We start from the raw sequence: 19,916 nt of genomic DNA, 5'->3' as shown, positions 1-19,916 counted from the left end.
AAAAGAGTTCCTTTTTTTTCACATCCTCACCAACACTGTTGTTTCTTGTATTTTTTATTTTAGCCATTCTGACAGGAGTGAGGTGATATCTCATTATGGTTTTGATTTGCATATCCCTTAAGATGAGTGATGTTTAGCATCTTTTCATGTCTGTTGGCCATCAGTATGTCTTCTTTAGAGAAATGTCTGTTCAAATCTTCTGCCCATTTTTTATCTGAGTTGTTTTTTGGTGTTGGTTGTATCAGTTCTTTATGTATTTTGGTTATTAACCCTTTTTCAGATATGTCATTTGCAAATATCTTCTCCCACTCAGTAGGTTGTCTTTTATAATTTGGTTGGTTGTTTCCTTTGCTGTGTGGAAGCTTTTTATTTTGATACAATCCAAACAGTTTATTTTTGCTTTTATTGCCCTTGCCTCAGGAGACATGTCTAGACAGATACTGCTATGGCCAAAGTCAGAGATTTTATGGCCTGTGCTCTCCCCTTATAGGATTTTTATGGTTTCAGGTCTCCCATTTTGAGTTTATTTTTGTGTATGGTATAAAAAAGTGGTCCAGTTCCATTTTTTTGCAGGTTGCTGTCCAGTTTCCCCAATACCATTTGTTGAAAAGACTGTCTTTTCTCCATTGCATATCCTGTCACCTTTGTCAAGGATTAATTGGCCAAAACTGCAGGTTTATTTCTGGGTTTTCTATTCTGTTCCATTGATCTACGTGTCTGTTTTTGTGCCAGTACCATACTGTTTCGATTCCTACAGCTTTGTAATATAACTTGAAATCTGGGATTGTAATACCTCCAGTTTCTGTTTTTCTTTTTCAAGATTGCTTTGGCTACTGATGGCTTTTGTGGTTTCAAAAAATTGGGGGATCATTTATCCTAGTTCTTTGAAAAGTGCTGTTGGTATCTTGGTAGGGATTACATTAAACCTGCAGACTGCCTTGGGTAGTAGGACATTTTAACAATATTTGTTATCAAGACAAGGAGAGAATCTTAAAAGCAGCAAGGAAAAAACAATTCGTTATACATAAATGAAAGCCCAATACAGTCAAAATTGTTGAGTGGAAACTTGGCATGCAAGTAGGAAGTGGGCACAATATATTGAAAATACTGAAAGAAGGAAACTGCCAACAAGAATACTCTACCTAGCAAAGCTGTCCTTCAGATTTGGCTGGGTGGGGGGTGGGGTGGGAACTGGGGGGTGATGTGGTTTGGTGTGTGGAATACAAGTTTTCCAGATAAGCAAAAGCTAAAGGAATTATTGCCCCTAGACCAGTCTTACAAAAAATGTTAAAGGGACTTTTTTTTGCTGAAACATAGGGTACTGTTAGTAATAGGAAAATGTATAAAAGTATAAATCTCACTGGTCAAGGTAAATACATAGTAAAATTCAAAGTAATCTTATATTGTAAAGGAAGCTGGTTAATTACTACAAATCTAGTATGAAGATTAGAAGACAAAGGTAATAAAAATACCTACAACTACAATAATTTGTAAATGAATACTGAAAAACTGAAACATGTAAATTATGATGTCAAAACATAAAATGTGAGAGGGGAAAAAGTAAGATTTAGAATGTGTCTGAAGTTAAGCTATCAATTTAAGATAGACTTTTATATATGTGTGTGAAATAATATATATGTGTTGTGTTATGTAACCCTCATGGTAATCACAAAGCAAAAACCTATAGATACACAAAAGATAAGAGGATTCTAAGTATATTGCTACAGAAAATCTTTGAATCACAAAGGAACAGAGCAAGAAAAATGGAAAGGAATGATGAAATCTTAAAAACAGCCAGAAAACAATTAACAAAATTCCAATAAGTACATAGCCATCAATAACAGCTTTAAATGAAAATGAACTAAACTCTCCAATACAAAGACACACAGTGGCTGAGTGAATAATAATACAAAATCCATCTATATGCGGTAAGAGACTCAATTCAAATGTAAGGACATGCGGGGCGCCTGGGTGGCTGAGTGGGTTAGGCCACTGCCTTCGGCTCAGGTCATGATCTCAGGGTCCTGGGATCGAGTCCCGCGTCGGGCTCTCTGCTCCGCAGGGAGCCTGCTTCCTCCTCTCTCTCTCTGCCTGCTTCTATGCCTACTTGTGATCTCTCTCTGTCAAAAAAAAAAAAAAAAAAAAAAAGTAAGGACATGCAAAATGAAAGCAAAGAGTGGAAAATATATACTCCATGCAAATGAAAACCAAAAAATAGCTAGGGTAGGTGTATATACAGCTGACAAAATACACTTTAAGACAAAGAACTATAATAGGAGACAAAGAAGGTCATAAAATAGTGATAAAAGAATGAATCAAACAAGAGGGTATAATATTTGTAAATATTTATTCACCCATCTAAATACATAAAGTAAACATTAATCGACATGAGGGGAGAAATAGACATCAATTTAAAAATAGTACAGGACTTAAATTCCCCATTTTCATCAATTAGATCACCCAGACAGAGAATCTATTTAAAAAATATTGTACTTGGGGCGCCTGGGTGGCTCAGTGGGTTAAGCCGCTGCCTTCGGCTCGGGTCATGATCTCAGGGTCCTGGGATCGAGCCCCGCATCGGGCTCTCTGCTCAGCAGGGAGCCTGCTTCCCTCTCTCTCTCTCTGCCTGCCTCTCTGTCTACTTGTGATCTCTCTCTGTCAAATAAATAAATAAAATCTTTAAAAAAATAAAATAAATAAATAAATAAAATAAAATAAAAAATATTGTACTTAAATAACACATTAGAGTAGATGGACCTAACACACACATACAGAACATTCTATCTAAGCAATAACACACAGTCTTAAGTGCACATGGAACATACTCCAGGAAAAATCCTATGTTAGACCACAAAACAGTCTTAAAAATTTTAAGAGAACTGGGCGCCTGGGTGGCTCAGTGGTTAAGCCGCTGCCTTCGGCTCAGGCCATGATCTCAGGGTCCTGGGATCGAGTCCCGCATTGGGCTCTGTGCTCAGCAGGGAGTCTGCTTCCTCCTCTCTCTCTGCCTACTTGTGATCTCTCTCTGTCAAATAAATAAATAAAATCTTTTAAAAAAAAATTTAAGAGAACTGAATCATATCAAACATTTTTTTCTGACCCCAGTGGTATGAAAACTAAAAATCAATTATAAGATGAAAAGTAGAAAACTTATAAATATGTGAAAATTAAACAATATTCTGCTGAACAACCAGGGTCAAAAAAGAAACCAAAAGAAAAAGCAGAAAATATCTTGAGAAATTTGAAAATGTAAATACAACATACCAAAACTTATGAGACTCAGCACAAACAGCTTAAGAGAGAAGGCCCCAAATGATAAATGCCTTCATTAAGAAACAAGATCTCAAATAAACAACCTAACTTTTCACCTCAAGGAACTAGAAGAACAAACTAAACCCAAGATTAGTGAAAAGGAAAAAAAGGCAATAATGAGAGCAGAGATAAATGAAATGAAAAAAAAAATCAGAAATGAAAGAGACATTACAGTGGATATCACAGAAACCTTTACAAAGAATGAATAATCAAAGCCCAACAAATTAGAAAATCTGAAGAAATGGACAAAGCCATAGAAACATACAGCCTACCAAAACAAATCATGAATATACAGAAAACCTTCAATAGGCCAATAACAAGCAAGTAGATTGAATCTCTAATCAAAAATCTCCCCCAGAAAAAAAGTCCAGGACCAGATGACTTCACTGGTGAATTCTATCAACATTTAAATAAGAATACCAGTTCTTCTGAAATGCTTTCAAAAAAAAGAGCAGAGAACACTTGCAGACTCATTTTAAGAAGCCAGCATTACCCTGATACCAAAAGTAGACAATGACACCATACAAAAGAAAACTACAGATGCCAATATCTCTGATGAACACATATGCAAAAAACTTCAACAAAATATTTGCAAACTAAATTCAATAATAACACTAAAAGGAACATTCACCATGATCAAGTGCAATTTATTCCAGGATGCAAGGGATGATTCAATATTTGTAAATCAATCATTGTGATACCCACATTAACAAAATGAACAAAACAAATGATTATCTCAATATAAATAGAAAATCCATCTGACAAAATTCAACATCCATTTATGATTTTTTAAAAAATCTCAAAAAGTGGCTTATAGAGGGAACATACCTCAACATAATAAAGGCCATGTATGACGAGCCCACAGCTAACATTATCCTCAATGGTGAGAGCTAAAAGCTTTTCCTCTGTCATCAAGAACAAGACAAGAATGCCCATTCTTTTCATTTTATTCAACACAGAATTGGAAATCCTAGCCAGAGCACTTAGGCAAAATAAATAAATAAATAAATAAATAAATAAAAGGTATCCAAATTGAAAAGAAAAAAGTCAAACTGTCACTCTGTGCAGATGACAGGATATAGAAGACCTACACTCCACCAAAAAGCTGTTAGAATAAACAAGTTCAGTAAAGTTGTAGGCTACAAAATCCATATACAATCCATATTGTGTTTCAATATACTAATATTGAACTATCAGAAAAAGAAATAAAACAATCTGATTTACAACTGCATCTAAAATATAAAATACCTAGGAATAAATTTAACTGAGTAAGTCAAAGAGATGCACACTGAAAACCATAAGGCATTGATGAAAGATTGAAGGTGACACAAATAAACTGAAAGATAAGCCATGATCATATTGGAAGAATAATGTTAATATGTCCATACTATTCAAAGGAATTACAATTTAATGCAATCCTTTTCAAAATTCTGAAGGCATTTTTTTCACTTTTAAACAATCCTAAAATTTGTGTGGAAGTACAAAAGATCCCAAATAGCCAAAACAGTCTTAAAAAAGAAGAACCAAGCTAGAGGTATCACACTTCCTGATTTTAAGCTATATTACAGAGCTACAGTAATCAAAACCGTATTGCACTGGCATAAAAAAACAGACATACGGATCAATGGAAAAGAACAGAGAGCCCAGAATTAAACCTAAGCATATATGATCAATTAATTTACAACACTGGAGACAAAAATATACAAAGAGTAAAAGACAGTCTCCTCAATAATTGGTGCCAGAAAAACTGTCACAGTACATACAAAAGAATGAAACTAGACCACTATCTTACATGCACAAAATAACCTAAAATGGATTAAAGACCTGAACATAAAACCTGAAACTGTAAAACTCCTTAACAAAATACAGGCAATGATGGGGCACTTGGGTGGCTCAGTCAGTTAAGTGCCTGCCTTCAGCTCAGGTCATGATCCCAGCTGTCCTGGGATTGAGCCCAGCATCCAGCTCCCTGCTCAGCAGGAAGCCTGCTTCTCCTTCTCCCTCTCCCACTCCCCCTTCTTGTGTTCTCTCTCTCTTTCTCTCTGTCTCAAATAATAATATCGGAAGGAAGGAGGGAGGGAAGGGGGGAGGGAGGGAGGGAGAAAATACAGGCAATGAGAGCCTTGACCTCTATCTTGGAGACAAATTTTTGGATCTGACACTAAAAGTAAAGTCAACAAAGACAAAAATAAATAAGTGGGACTATATCAAACTAAAAAGTTTCTGCATTTTGCCATCACCAAAATGAAAAGACAACCTCCTGAATAGAAGAAAATATTTACAAATCATGTATCTAATAAGGGGTTAATATCCAAAATATATAAAGAGCTCAACAATTCAAAAGCAAGCAAACAACCCAGTTAAAAATGGACACAGGGTCTAAGTAGACATTTTTCTAAAGATGATATACAGACATCCAACAGGTACACAAAAGTGTACTCAACATCAGTAATCATTTAAAAAATGCTAATCAAAACCTCAGTGAGAAATCACATCACACCTGTAAGAATGATTATTAGCAAAAAGACAAGAAATAATAAGGATTGGCAAAGATGTGGAGGAACGGGAACCCTGTGCACTATTGGTGTGAATGTATACTATAGAAAACAAGATGGAGATTCTTCAAAAAGTTAAAAATAGAACTACTGTTTGAACCAGAAATTCGACTTCTGTGTATCTGCCAAAGCAAATAGAAACACTGCGCACTCATGTTAATTGCAACATTCACAATAGCCAATAAACGGAGACAACCTAAGTGTCCATCAATGCTGAAAAATGAAATGTGGCATAAATACATAAGGGAATATTATTCAGCCATAAAAATCAAGGAAAGCTGTCATTTGTGATAACATGGATGGATCCTGAGGTCACTATAAGAAGTGAAATAAGTCGGAGAGAGACAGACAGATACCGTATTATCTCACTCATGTGGAATCTTATAAAACAAAAAACTCAAAAACTCAAACTCCTATAGACAGAAAAGACATTACTGTTTACCAGAGACCAGGGGCGGGGCAGGGGGGGAGTTGGGAGAAATGGGTGAAAGTGATCAAAAGGTAGAAAATTCCATCTAGGGGTGCCTGAGTGACTCAGTCAGTTAAGCATCTGCCTTCAGCTCTTGTCATGATCCCAGGGTCCCGGGATCAAGCCCTATATTAGGCTCCCTGACATTAGGCTCCCTGACATTAGGCTCCCTGCTCCTCAGGGAGCCTGCTTCTTCCTCTCCCACTCCCACTGCTTATGCGTTCTCTCTCTCTCTCTCCACCACACTCTGACAAATAAATAAATAAACTCTTTAAAGAAACTTCCATTTATAAAATAAGTCATAAGGAGGGGCGCCTGGGTGGCTCGATGGGTTAAGCCTCTGCCTTCAGCTCAGGTCATAATCTCAGGGTCCTGGGACCCAGCCCTGCATCTCATCAGGCTCTCTGCTCAGCAGGGAACCTGCTTCCCCCTCTTTTTCTGCCTGTCTCTTTACCTACTTGTGATCTCTGACTGTCAAATAAATAAATAAAATCTTTAAAAAAAAAATAAGTCATAAGGATACAATGTACAGCATGATGACTATAGTCAATAATACTGTACTGTATTTCTGAAAGGTGTTAAGAGAGTACATATTAAAAGTTCTCATCACAAGAAAAAAAATTATAACTGGTATATTAGATATTCACTAGACATACTGTGGTGACCATTCCACAATATAGCAAATCATTTTGTTGTACACCTAAAACTAATATGTTTTACACCAGTAATACCAGCTTTTTAAATGTATTAAATTTTAAAAATAAAAATATCCAAATTATTAAACATACATAACATTTATCCAAACTTTCATGTCAAACTTATAAAAGTTTATAACTGCCTCTACTAATTTTTTTCTATCACAAATAATAAAGTTAACAGGCCAGTAATAAATAGTTTACAGATCAGTTATTAGTCTTTATCCTATACTTTGAGTAATATTTGTCTAAGAATAATGCCCCACTAAACTTAGGGAAGAAGCTCATATAGTAAATCTGTGATAAAATAATAAGAAACGTTGGATGTGTTCAAATCAGACTTAATGGATATGCACTGTGAAGGATTTACAATAATGACTAATGATCACAGTGTTTCTGTTTTTAAAAAGCATCATCAGGGGTCAGATTAATACAATTTTCTTGATCCGGTACTGAAAGAAATTATTCAGTAATTTAGCATCTTTCCTATAGAACTAATGAGACCAGGATACAACCAGCAAGGCTTTTCTGGAAAGCAATTCTCATCCTATCAATTTAGTTTATTTCTATCACAGACTACATAGTTAAGTTATAATCTTCATACCCCAATTTTAGAAGGTTCATGATTGTGTCCTGTATTCCAAAATAAGCTGGAAAGTGTGTGTAGGTGAGGGGGGGGCATGTATGCGTGTGTGTAGAAAGCATCTATTCTTTCTTTCTGCCTTTTTTTTTTAATCTTAAACACCTCTCTACCGCTATCAGAGGCCAATCTCAATAAGAATATCAAAATAGTAAAGCAAACAATCATTGAGCATTTACAATGTGCCAGGAATTCTTCTAAGTATTTTAGGTGCCATGCTAAAATTAGTTATCCTCCATTTAAAGAATACCTATCACTTAGTCTTTTTTATTTAAATAGAAATAAATTTTAAAATGACATGAAAAATGTAAAATTGATAGAAATAAATGTAAGGGCTATAAAATATAATAGTACTGTAGTGTGAAAAAAGTCTATCTAAACTAAAGTTCCACAAAGTTCAGCCCCTATGTCACTTGTTTTTGTAGGGCCCACAACTAGAATGGTTTTTATATTTTAAATGGTTTGGGAAAAGTAAAAAGAACTTTGGAAAAAGTCAAATTTTTGTGACACATGAAAATTATATGAAATTCAATTTCAATGTCTACAAATAAAGTTTTATTGGAGCACAGCCATGCTCATTCTTTTCCATATTGTTTATGGCTGTTTTCATGCTACAATGACAGAACTGAGTAGCACTTTACCTGGCTATTTAGCACGCTGCCAATTGTAGTAACCATGGCTATAAATGCACAGAGTTTCAAGTGCCACACACATTGCCATACCACAGTGCATACGCATATTATCAAAATAAGGAAAGAAAATAGAACTCAAAATGTCATACTTTTGAAGCACAATAGAATGTGGCTTTTGTTACTGAGTTAAAAGTAAAGCACTGTGTTTATAATGTAATGATAAAATAGCTATGCTCAAAAGAATCCAATATACAGTAACACCAAAGGACTCTTCATAGTATCCCCTGCCCACAGGCAAGCAACAGTGAGAAAAAGTAGAAAATTTACAAAGAAGTGTCTCATCATAGGAGAATTTCTTCACTAACAGAAAATAAACATGAGGTATGACCAAACTAAGTTTCTCAGTAGCTCATTTGTTAGTCAAGCAAGGAAAGCCATTCACTGATGAGTTAATGAAATCATGTTTGACTGCAGAAGATGAAAAGATGTGTCCAGAGGAAATAAACTTAAGACTTTTGGCCATTGGGCAAGTACATTTGCTCAAAAAGTTGAGAAAAGAAGATGATTTCAAGTGGTCTTCTGTGGTCAACAAATGTACACTATTCAACTGCTTTTTTTTTTTTTTTTTAATTTGAGGAGTCAGTGCAAAGTTTGAAGTAACTGAAGAGTTAGTCTCTATGAACAGTCTGTGTAAAACAACTTCAGGCAAGAATATTTTCAAAGTTGAGAAAACTCCAGTACAACCTAAAGTGGAATCTGCTAAGATGTGCTATAACTGATTATGATAATATATATGGAAGGGGGAAAAAGACAATTTATAACCTTGTAAAAAGGTGTTTTTAAAAAAAAAAAAGTTAAGGTGTTTAAATCTATTATTTAAAATAAAATTAATTTTAAAATTTTAAATGTTTAAATATTTACTCAACCGTTAACTTGCAGAAAATATGTAAATATGTCATATGTTACTGAACCAAAAATGTCAAAGGTGAACTTCATTCACTCCTGTGAGTTTCACAACTTTCAGTTTTGTGAATTTTTGTCAAAAATAGAAGATGAATATCCTGACTTGCCCTTCTATCCAGAAGTTCAAAAACTTAAGCTGTGGTAAAAGCAGTGACTTTTTTTTCTTTTTAGCTCTATGCTGAGACTGAAATTTTTCTGAATGAGAACCACCACTGACTACTATTATCAAATTGAATAGCCTTTTGAAATCAGCTCTTGTTTCAAATTTGATCATCTTCCTTGATGAATTAAAACTAAAATTACAAGGCAAACAGTTACTATATATGAAATTTTTACTAAATGAAGTAAAGCTATTAATGTTGTTTGAATTACAAAGTAATGTCAAGTTGGGTTGTCAAGAATTAATGAAAGAACTGAGATCTGTATTTCCACATAAATCTGAAATAGATATATTTTCTGATCGCAAACTAAGTTCTAGTAAGAGTAAACAACTGTCCCAGTTTTAGCACTTCGAGTCCCAAATCCTCAGAAACCACTCAGTCCTGGAATATCAGAACAACTGGCCTCCCTAATTCCAGCAGCATTTTCAGACCTAAATACAAATGCCAAGTATATATTCCTATTTCAAAATCCATTAACTGTGCAATTGAGGAGCTTCCCAGAAACAGCAATTGGAAATCATTAATCTGCAATGTAATGACATGCTAAAAGGCAAATATCAAGAGAAGAATCTAACAGAATTCTATAAAATATGATGCTGTTGATAGACTGGTGTCAGTTTTTGGTAGCACCTACCTGTTTGAAAGGACATTTTCAAAGGTGAAATACACAAAATATCAACAGAGATCAACATTAACAGAACATTTGCAGTTGAGTTTGATAACAGAAAACTAACTTCAATTAAATTGAACCTCAAATTAAATGCTATCTCCACATTCCCATTAGATGTGTATCACACAGAATACTCAATTATATTTTAAATTTTATTAATAAAAACTTAGAGAACTTTTCTCTCTTGATCTATAAATACTTACATAATATCTTCAGTTTTGCTTCTTGGCCTGCAAAGCCTAAAATATTTATTGTCTGGCCCTTTACCTAATGGGACCCCTTATTGTGACTAAGACAAATAGAGTTAAGAGATGGGGACTGTTACAGTTGACAAGAAACTAAATGAAGCAGTAACCACTGGTTTTTATGAGAAAAATAAACAGCAGTGGTATATATTTAAAAGACTAACATACCAGAGTCAGAAGCAATCACTTCATTACACCAATCTCTTTGGATGTCCTAGAATCTAAATCTTAGACCTTAACCCTTCTGCCATGGTTAATTTTCCTTTACATAAAAAAAACTGGCATGGATTCAAGGAAGATTGATAATGACTAATACCGTGAAACTTGGTGTCTATTTTTAAAAGTTTTATAAAGTTTTTTAGCTCAAAAAATGTCAAGATTACAGATATAACAATTTCTATTTAAAACTACAGAAAGTACCCTGGGCTGTTTTTAAAGTCCAAGGAAAATTTTTTAAAAATAAAAAATTAAAAAGCAGGGTAGGGGTTTTTGTTTGTTTGTTTTTTGTCTTTAGTTTTGTTTAGTCATAAGAATAATTTATTGAGGGGTGCCTGGGTGGCTCAGTGGGTTAAAGCCTCTGCTTTCGGCTCAGGTCATGATCCCAAGGTCCTGGGATCAAGCCCCGCATCGGGCTCTCTGCTCAGCAGGGAGCCTGCTTCCTCCTCTCTCTCTACCTGCCTCTCTGCCTACTTGTGATCTCTGTCTGTCAAATGAATAAATAAAATCTTTTTTAAAAAATTATAATTTATTGACAACTGGGAAGAGAGACTGTTGAACAACTTTGTGAGAGAGACTTAACTTTACATCCCTTAAGATCTTCAAGAGAGTAACGATCTTACTGTAGGATTTATATTTTTATCTACTTAAAGGCAAGAGCCATCTACTGTTCTAAAAAAAATTCAGGGGCGCCTGGGTGGCTCAGTGGATTGGGCTTCTGCCTTCGGCTCAGGTCATGATCTCAGGGTCCTGGGATGGAGCCCCACATCGGGCTCTTTGCCTGCTTCCCCCTCTCTTTCTGCCTGTCTACTTGTGATCTCTCGCTCACTGACAAATGAATAAAATTTAAAAAAAAAAAAACTTAAAAAAAATTCAGATGTCCTATGAAAGCATTACAATCCAGATTTCACAGCATGATATGGAAATATCATATTAGAAGTGTTACACAATTTCTGAACTATATAACTAAACAAAACATCCTGGTCTATACAAAAATATCCCAAAATAGCAAGTAATTCTGAGTTAATGACAGACAGTAATGTGTATTTTTATAGAAATACAACTGTCATCAAAGCATTTCTTGGTGCTAAGACTACAGGGAGGAATACAGTAAAATGCTGCTGGTAAGCTTTAGAAAATATAATTTACTGGGAAGGTAGACTAAATAAATAAATAATAAGTTAACATAAGCATAGTGCCAAATGAGTGGTATATGCATGCATGCACTAAGAGCTATAAGAGAAACGCATAACTGATACTTATAAATACCCACCAATTATACACAATTACTTGTTTCAAGGATGAGAATATGTAAATTAATGTCTATATAATATGTATCAATAAAAAGAAATTAAATTGTAGCACTATCACATAGCTTTTCTCTTCAGCCTAATGGCATATAAATGTAAGCAAAGATTTCTCTTTTAAAAGCATCATTTGATATTCTAAACCAGGGCCAACAGGTATATTGTTGTTATGAGAGCAAATAACCCACAAATACCATATTCTTTTCCACTGAGAAGGGGGGGGAGGCCTTATAAACGTTCTCAACACAATTCTCTAGGTAACCACGACTTATCAACTAGAATTGGCACTTACATGAAACTTACTTGCCATCCACGTTTTAAGTATCATTTTAAGAACAGAAGGAAAAACATAGACATAGTCTACTTATTTGACTTCAGTTAAGATATTAGCCCTAGGGCGCCTGGGTGGCTCAGTGGTTAAGCCGCTGCCTTCGGCTCAGGCCATGATCTCAGGGTCCTGGGATCGAGTCCCGCATCGGGCTCTCTGCTCAGCAGGGAGCCTGCTTCCTCCTCTCTCTCTCTCTCTGCCTGCCTCTCTGCCTACTTGTGATTTCTCTCTGTCAAATAAATAAATAAAATCTTAAAAAAAAAAAAAAAGATATTAGCCCTAAAGGTATGTATGACAATCACTGGAATACTTTCATACTTTTTGGGTTTGGCTGTTGCTATCTCTTGAGTTTTCAGTATTTCAACCTGGTTTAAATTAGGATTATTTTAAAACATTTCTCTTTCTACTAGGGCTATAGTAAAAGGTTCTGTTAACAATTTTCATTATAGGCCCTTATTAGATTTAAGATAATTAATGTTGTGATATTTTATTTTTATTTTAAAAGGAGAAAAGAAAGAAGACGGCATAGAACAGGTAAAACACTTCCTCTTAACATTTATCATTAGACAATTAAATTCCAAAAGAAAAGCATAGTATACATGATTATTTTGAACTCAGAATAAGATGCCTACTGGTATACATTAACTGGAAAACATTTTTCTAAATAACTATTCAAGTTTTCAGTATTTCAAGGTTATATATTAAAAGTTGTTTCTGTAAAAGAAAACAGTGCATAATGGAATGTGTACAAATGAAATTATAATAATCCAGTGAGGAGAAAGGAGGAGGGATATACATGAATTAAAGTTACCATGAATTGATAATTGATGAAGGTGGGTGATGGGTAAAATAGCAGTTTACATACACCATTTTCTCTATTATGTTTGAAACTATCCAAAATTAAGTTTATTTTTTATTTAAATTTTACTTAGTTAACATACAGTGCAATACTGGTTTCTGGAGTAGAATTCAGTGTTTTATCACTTACATAGAACACTCAGTGCTCATCACAAGTGCCTTCTTTAATCCCCCATCACCCTTCTAGCCCATCCCTGCCCCGCACCACCTCCCTCCATCAACCTCAGATTGTTCTCTATCATTAAGAGTTTCTTATGGCTTGTTTCCCTCTATCCTTTTTCTCTTTTCCCCCTTCCCTTATGTTCATCTGTTTTCTGCCTTAAATTTCACATATGAGTGAGATCATATGGTATTTGTCTTTCTCTGACTTATTTCATTTAGCATAATACACTTTAGCTCCATCCACATAGTTGCAAATGCCAAGATTTCACCAAAATTATAAGTTTAAAAATAAAAGGTTTATAATAATGACAAGGGTATCCAATTCATTTTTATTATTTTTATGTATAATTTTTATAAGTAATGCCCTAAAGGTATGTATGACAATCACTGGAATATACATATAATTTTATGTATAATTTTTATAAGTCCCTCTCCATATTCTGCCATTAACATATCTAAGTTCATTTTGAAGACTGTTATACCAATTTCAAAAAGGTTAGGTGTAAGTCAGAGAAGAACTCATAATTTACAGTTTACATAAGTTTACAGTGGATTACCATGGTAACTGATTCATTATGAAACTCTTCCCAGCTCACAGCCTTACAATAGTGAGTGGACTAGGTTGGAGCCCTGGGCCATAGGCCATAGTTTTTCTGACTCCAGGTTTAGAGTAATGAGTTGATGGCCCAACAACCTCCACACACCCAATAAAAGAGAGAAAGAGAGAGATTAAAATCTAAGAACACATGGATTTTTAGGTGCTTGATATGTTTGAATCCCCTGTAGTCATTATCAGTTTTGATGTGCCAATTGTCTCCCTTCATCTTGGCTCCTTTGTCCTTTTGCTATGGATCAATTAGTCTTTGGCAGCTGCTTTACTTTTATGATGCAAGATGTCCCAGACTCATACATTCCCTGCTTTAAATGTAGAACCTACTATTTCTCCATTTTTATTTTCTCTAGGATTTTATAGCTTTTAGGCTTTTTCAGTGAATACAAATAAAACTTTTTTAAAAAATATATAACAGTTATTTCCAACTTAAAATTAAGATAAAAGAAGTTTAATTCATTGCTTTGTGTTTTGTCTTGCAGCTCTTTAGCTTTATGCAAAAAATCTTAGCCCTTAAATATACTAACATTTTCTCTTTTAACTAAATATCACTTACCTGAAACTGCTTCCACCTAGTCACCAATGACCTCCAAATTGCCAAATCAATTATTACTATTTAGCTCATCAGCACTTTCTATACTAACACTACAGACTGTGCTCTTCATCTTGAAACATTCAGCTTCCGTTACACTCAGTTCTCTTACCTTGCTATTTCATTTCTGTCTCCTTCTATGGCTTTTTACTTGCTTTTAGCCTTTTCTTCTTTAACAGTTCTATAATATTATCCCTTGACGTTTTTATCAACTCTCAGGAATCAGTAGCAGAGAGACATAATTGCTAAAACTCCGAGTTTCAGACTGATATATCCTGTTCCTGCGGAGGTATTGCCATACTGTTAATTGTCCCCTCTGTGGGGCGCCTGGGTGACTCAGTGGGTTAAGCCTGTGAGTTCAGCTCAGGTCATGATCTCAGGGTCCTGGGATCGAGCCCCGCATCAGGCTCTCTGCTCAGCAGGGAGCCTGCTTCCCCCTCTCTCTCTGCCTGCCTCTCTGCCTACTTGTGATCTTTCTCTCTATCAAATAAATAAATAAAATCTTAAAAAAAAAAAAATTGTCCCTTCTCTGTGAAGTACCATAGCATCCTGTGCTTCTACCACAATAAATGTCACTTTTTATTATACCTTCTGGTTAACTGTTTCTCCCACTACGCCGTAAGATTCTTAAAGGCAATATTTGTGTCCCTTTTGCTCACCATCTTATTAGCAGCAGGTATGGAATTCTGTAAATACCGTTAGATACAAATGAACAAATAAATATCTCTTTGACTAGATAATATCTGTTAAATGAAAATTTTCCACAGACAATTTACTAATATAGGAAGCTTTTATTCAAATGATTCATGGATCAGGCAGCATCCAGTCTGGTAGTTAGAAAGGAAGTCCAGGAGCACCTGGGTGCTCAGTCTGTTAAGCGTCTGCCTTCCACTCAGGTCCTGATCTCGGGGTCCTGAGATTGACCCTCATTGACCCCCTGCTCCACAGGGAGCCTGCTTCTCCCTCTGCCTCTCTCTCTTTCTCTGAATAAATAAATAAATAAAATATTTTTTCAAAAAACAAAAAGGAAAGGAAATCCAAAAAACTGTAAAGGGAAGAGATTTTTTTTTTTAATTCATTTATTTCAGAGAGAGAGAGTATGAACAGAAAGAGAGGCAGAGGGAGAGAATGTTCAAACAGACTCTCCTGTGAGTGTGGAGCAGGACTTGGGTCTCAATCCCAGGACCCATGAGATCACAGCCTGAACTGAAACTGAGTAGAACTGACTGAGCCACCCAGCTGCCCCAAGGCAAGAGATATTTACAGCACTAAGTGAGCAGGAACAAGGAAGTTCTACCAGGCATTTGCTAATTGGATTAGTTTCCTTATATGGAGCAAAGGGAAGTTTTGGAGCAGGGTTTGGTAACTTGTGCGAAATAGACAAGCACTAACTAGTTGACATACGCCTTCTTTTTCTGGGAGGGCCACACGTAGAAACTTAGTTAAGTTCTGCCTTGCTGATGTTGAGTTTAGCATGAGCAATTTCATCTATGGTTACTTTAACGTATCTGAGACATAACGTATCCAAAACCAAACTCATTGTTTTACCCTCCAGACCCAAATCTACTCCTCTTATATGGTATTTGTCACTCTTGATTCCCTATAACCTACTCACAACTATTAAAGCTAATCATCAAGTTTTATTGATTATTGCTCTTAAATATTTCTAGAGTCTAGCCCCACTATAATTCAGGTTGGTTTTTTTTTTTAAGATTTTATTTATTTGTCAGAGATAGAGAGAGAGAAAGAGAGAGCGCAAGCGAGCATAAGCAGGCAGAGTGGCAGGCAGAGGCAGATAGAGAAGCAGGCTCCCCACTAAGCAAGGAGGCCGATGCAGGACTCAATCCCAGGACCCCAGGATCATGACCCAAGCCAAAGGCAGCAGCTCAACCGAGTGAGCCACCCAGGCATCCCTATAATTCAGGTTTTAATCATCTCAACCTGGAATACTACTTCCTGATTAATATCCTCATCTAGTTTCTCCCTCTCCCCACTGCCACCACTACCTCAAATCTCACCTCCACAAAGCTGTGAGAGTGATCTACCTATCATTCCCCTGACTAAAACGCCATATGATAAAGTCTAAGCTACTTATTATGGTATGTAAGACTCTCCGTTACCTAATATGCCTGGTTTAGTCAGTTAAATGGCCAACTCTTGATTTTGGCTCAGGTCATGATCTCAGGATGGTAAAATCAAGCCCCGCGTCAGGATCTGGGTTCAGCAGGGAGTCTGCTTGAGATTTTCTCCCTCTCCCTTTGCCCCTCCCCCTGCTTATGTGCTCTAAAATAAATACATCTTTAAAAAAATAACATATATTACACCAATATTATTATAGCTTATCTAGCTTCATCAGTCCCCAGAGGTCTTTTACCCAAACACTTAAAGTTCATATTCTGCTTAGGCCTCAAGCTATTTTCTGGTTAAAGTAAGGAGTGGCACTATATTTAATCCTTACTTATTTTAACCATAACTTAGTTTCAGGCCTTATCAGAATATGTACTTCAATTCTAAGAAAATTCTTTGGATAGAATCTTCTGGGTAATATATAGAGAGATCCAGGGTGTAAAGTTTTCTGATGCTTTGAATCAGCTCGCTGTCAAAAGCTTTGTTACTACAGTAGCTACATTTTTCTCAAGTAGTATATATTAGTGCCTATTTACAACTTTTTAAGAAAAAGTTTGTTCTTCAGATTTCCTTATTCACATTCTCTTTTGTGAAAAACCTGAAAAAGGAATTATGTTCCATGTCTTAACTTGAAGTAACTACCATCTGAAGACCAATTAGTCTTTCTGAAAACAAAAAGAAGGCAATTCCACAACTGCTTAACTCCTCCTTACTTTTAAAGTTTATAGATCATCTTCACAGTTATATTACTAACCTCAGATGCCCTGCAATTTAGTAGACTGTCCTTTGATAGATACTGTACACTTTAAGAAGATTCTTACCCACTTTCTCCAGAACTATTTTAAGAAACACATTTAAACAGCTGAGATACAGTTTAACTGAGATACAGTTAAGAGTCAACCACAGTGAAGAAAAAACAAATTCAAAAATTCTTGAATGGTTAAAATGACAAATTTTACAATGCACATTTCACCACAATTTAAAAAAAATAAAGAAAGAAACCACTAGAGGTCTAGCTGGCTCCTGGGAAGATTTTGGGAAGGATTTGTACTGACAAAAGCTGATGAAAAGAATTTGAGTTCTCCATTAAACTTTAAGACAAATTTGAAAGAAGTTAACTTGGGCTTGCATGTTGGAATACACTTCTAGGTATGGAGCATATCTCTTGTTCCCTACCACCAACTTCAGTCATAGACAAATAGGTACTAAATCATATAGTCATATACCTATACTGTCTGGCCTGTACTACTCATTGGCATACTGTCTGGAAAAAATCTTAGACTTAGAAATGCCAGAAACTCATTCTTTTAATGTGGAATTATGACAGATACACCAATCTGCTGTTTATGTTGCTCTTTTGGCCCTTCTATCACCCAGAAAGGTTGATTCCAGCCAGAAGAGAGTAAAACAGAAAGTGTATTTGTGTGTGTCTCTATATTGTCAATATGTAAATACTGGGGATATATATATACACACACACATTTACATATACATTTACGTGTAATATAAATGTATATACATGCATACATATATTCATATACTTACATTTTTATTTATATGTAATATATACATATATTTACATATAATATACATACATATGTATATATACATACATATTTGCACATATATATCAATATATTTACATATTGACAATTACCCACTTTAGTAAAGAGCATCTTCTATAACTGAAGTTTAAGTATGCAATTTCTAAATGTGTGATAAAAATAGCAAGTTTTCTGTTCATTGATACTACTATCATAAAGCTTATTAATCTACTTGATGACAACATCTTCAAATATTTATTGAGATATGGTAAGTGCTAGTCTCATACTTACATCTTTCATCCAAAGAAAAATTTTTTTAAAATGTTTTTAAGTGTATCAACATAGTGCCTAAAGCAAAGATTTAGATAAACCATTAGAGAGAAAACAGAAGTACCAACACAGCCATAATACAGTGATCATTCTTCATAGATATAAACCAATTTATCTTAGTATTTATGACCTCTCTACTTTCTGAAAGATTTGGGGCAGAAATCACGAAATTATTTTACATACAATACCGAAAATACAATTACATAAAGCAAAAATCAATTAAAACTTATAAAGTAAGAGGAGGTGTTGAATATCTGGGGTGTTACATACAAATTAAAACAGAGTTTAGCTCTGAATTTGGGAAGGCTAAAGCAAAAAAGGGAAATAGGTTTACTTTGAGAGGTACCATAGTATAATAGAAGGAATACAAAACAAACTGAGTGTCCCTGGAGGGGATACGGGTGGGGCAATAGGGTAATTGGGTGATGGGCTTTAAGGAGGGTGTTTGATGTAATGAGCATTGAGTGTTATATGCAACTGATGAATCATTAAATTCTACCCCTGAAACAAATACTATAGTATGTACTAATTCAATTGAACTTAAATAAAATCTTTTTAAAAAAGAAAGAATGCAGGATTAATGGGCAAACTATCTCAGTTCCAGTTTTGTTCCACTACTTCCTCACAGTTACAACCTCTTTATACCTATTTCCTAAACTGTAAAATGGGAATAGTTATATTTAGTAGCATTCCAAGACTGCTATGTCAAATTAGGTAATGTGGAAACATTTTATAAACTCCAAAACACCATTCATTACTATTGTCTTTACTGACTTAATAGTTTAAAGTATGCAAATAGTAAATTCAACTGGATGGAAATGTTTTTTCAGCACTGGTTCCACACTAAAGAATGCCTGTGTTAGAAAACTATACATGTCTTCAAGTAGAGTTTTGAAAAAGAAGTCCTATTCACATAGATATTTTCATTATAAGCCTTCTATAAAAACAAATTACACTGAATCACAATTCACTGAAGGCAGTTCTGTGGAAAGGTGAAAGGACAAGTTTACTTACTACTGGTTTACTTAACAGAGCAGGTTGGAAAATTAGATAGTTAGCCTATCTATTAGCCTGTCTTTCATAAATATCAGAAGTCTCAAGCCAACCTTTGGCAACGGCTAGATTGTCAATTTAAGATTTCGTTTTCTAGAAAAAGCATCAAGCACCAAAACTCTGGAATACTGATTAAAAGAAAATCCCTGTATGATATAAAATATGCAAGAACCAGAGTTAAAGTCAACAGTGAAACTTGAGTAACTGGACAACTTGACTGGACAAGAAAGCATCTCCTGGGGGCACCTGGATGGCTCAGTCGGTTTAAGTCACTGACTTGGTTTCAGCTCAGGTCATGATCTCATGGGTAGCGTAATGGAGCCCTGCATGGAGGCAGGGGTGAGGGGGCCCATGTTCAGTAGGGAGTCTGCTCAAAGATCCTCTCCTCTGTCTGCTTCTCCACAACACACGTGTGTACTTGCTCTCTAAAATAAATAACTCTTGAAA

General features: G+C 35.2%; 1 protein-coding gene across 10 annotated transcripts in view; it reads left to right on the top strand.

Moving 5' to 3' along the window:
• WDPCP (WD repeat containing planar cell polarity effector) overlaps window positions 1-19,916 on the top strand; it is a 573,555-nt gene that overhangs the window by 517,979 nt on the left and 35,660 nt on the right. For 8 of the 10 annotated variants that reach the window (XM_059187803.1, XM_059187806.1, XM_059187804.1 and 5 more), the window contains one exon: window positions 12,699-12,727. The exons of the other annotated variants lie outside the window; for them this stretch is intronic. In XM_059187803.1, coding sequence (XP_059043786.1) covers window positions 12,699-12,727 — 29 coding nt within the window. The remainder of the gene's footprint in view (window positions 1-12,698; window positions 12,728-19,916) is intronic. 10 annotated transcript variants of the gene reach the window in all.

The sequence above is a fragment of the Mustela lutreola genome, chromosome 9 (assembly GCF_030435805.1).
Source record: "Mustela lutreola isolate mMusLut2 chromosome 9, mMusLut2.pri, whole genome shotgun sequence".
Lineage (NCBI taxonomy): Eukaryota > Metazoa > Chordata > Mammalia > Carnivora > Mustelidae > Mustela > Mustela lutreola.
Note: the sequence above shows the minus strand (reverse complement) of the source record. Positions and strands in the feature narration are given on the sequence as shown.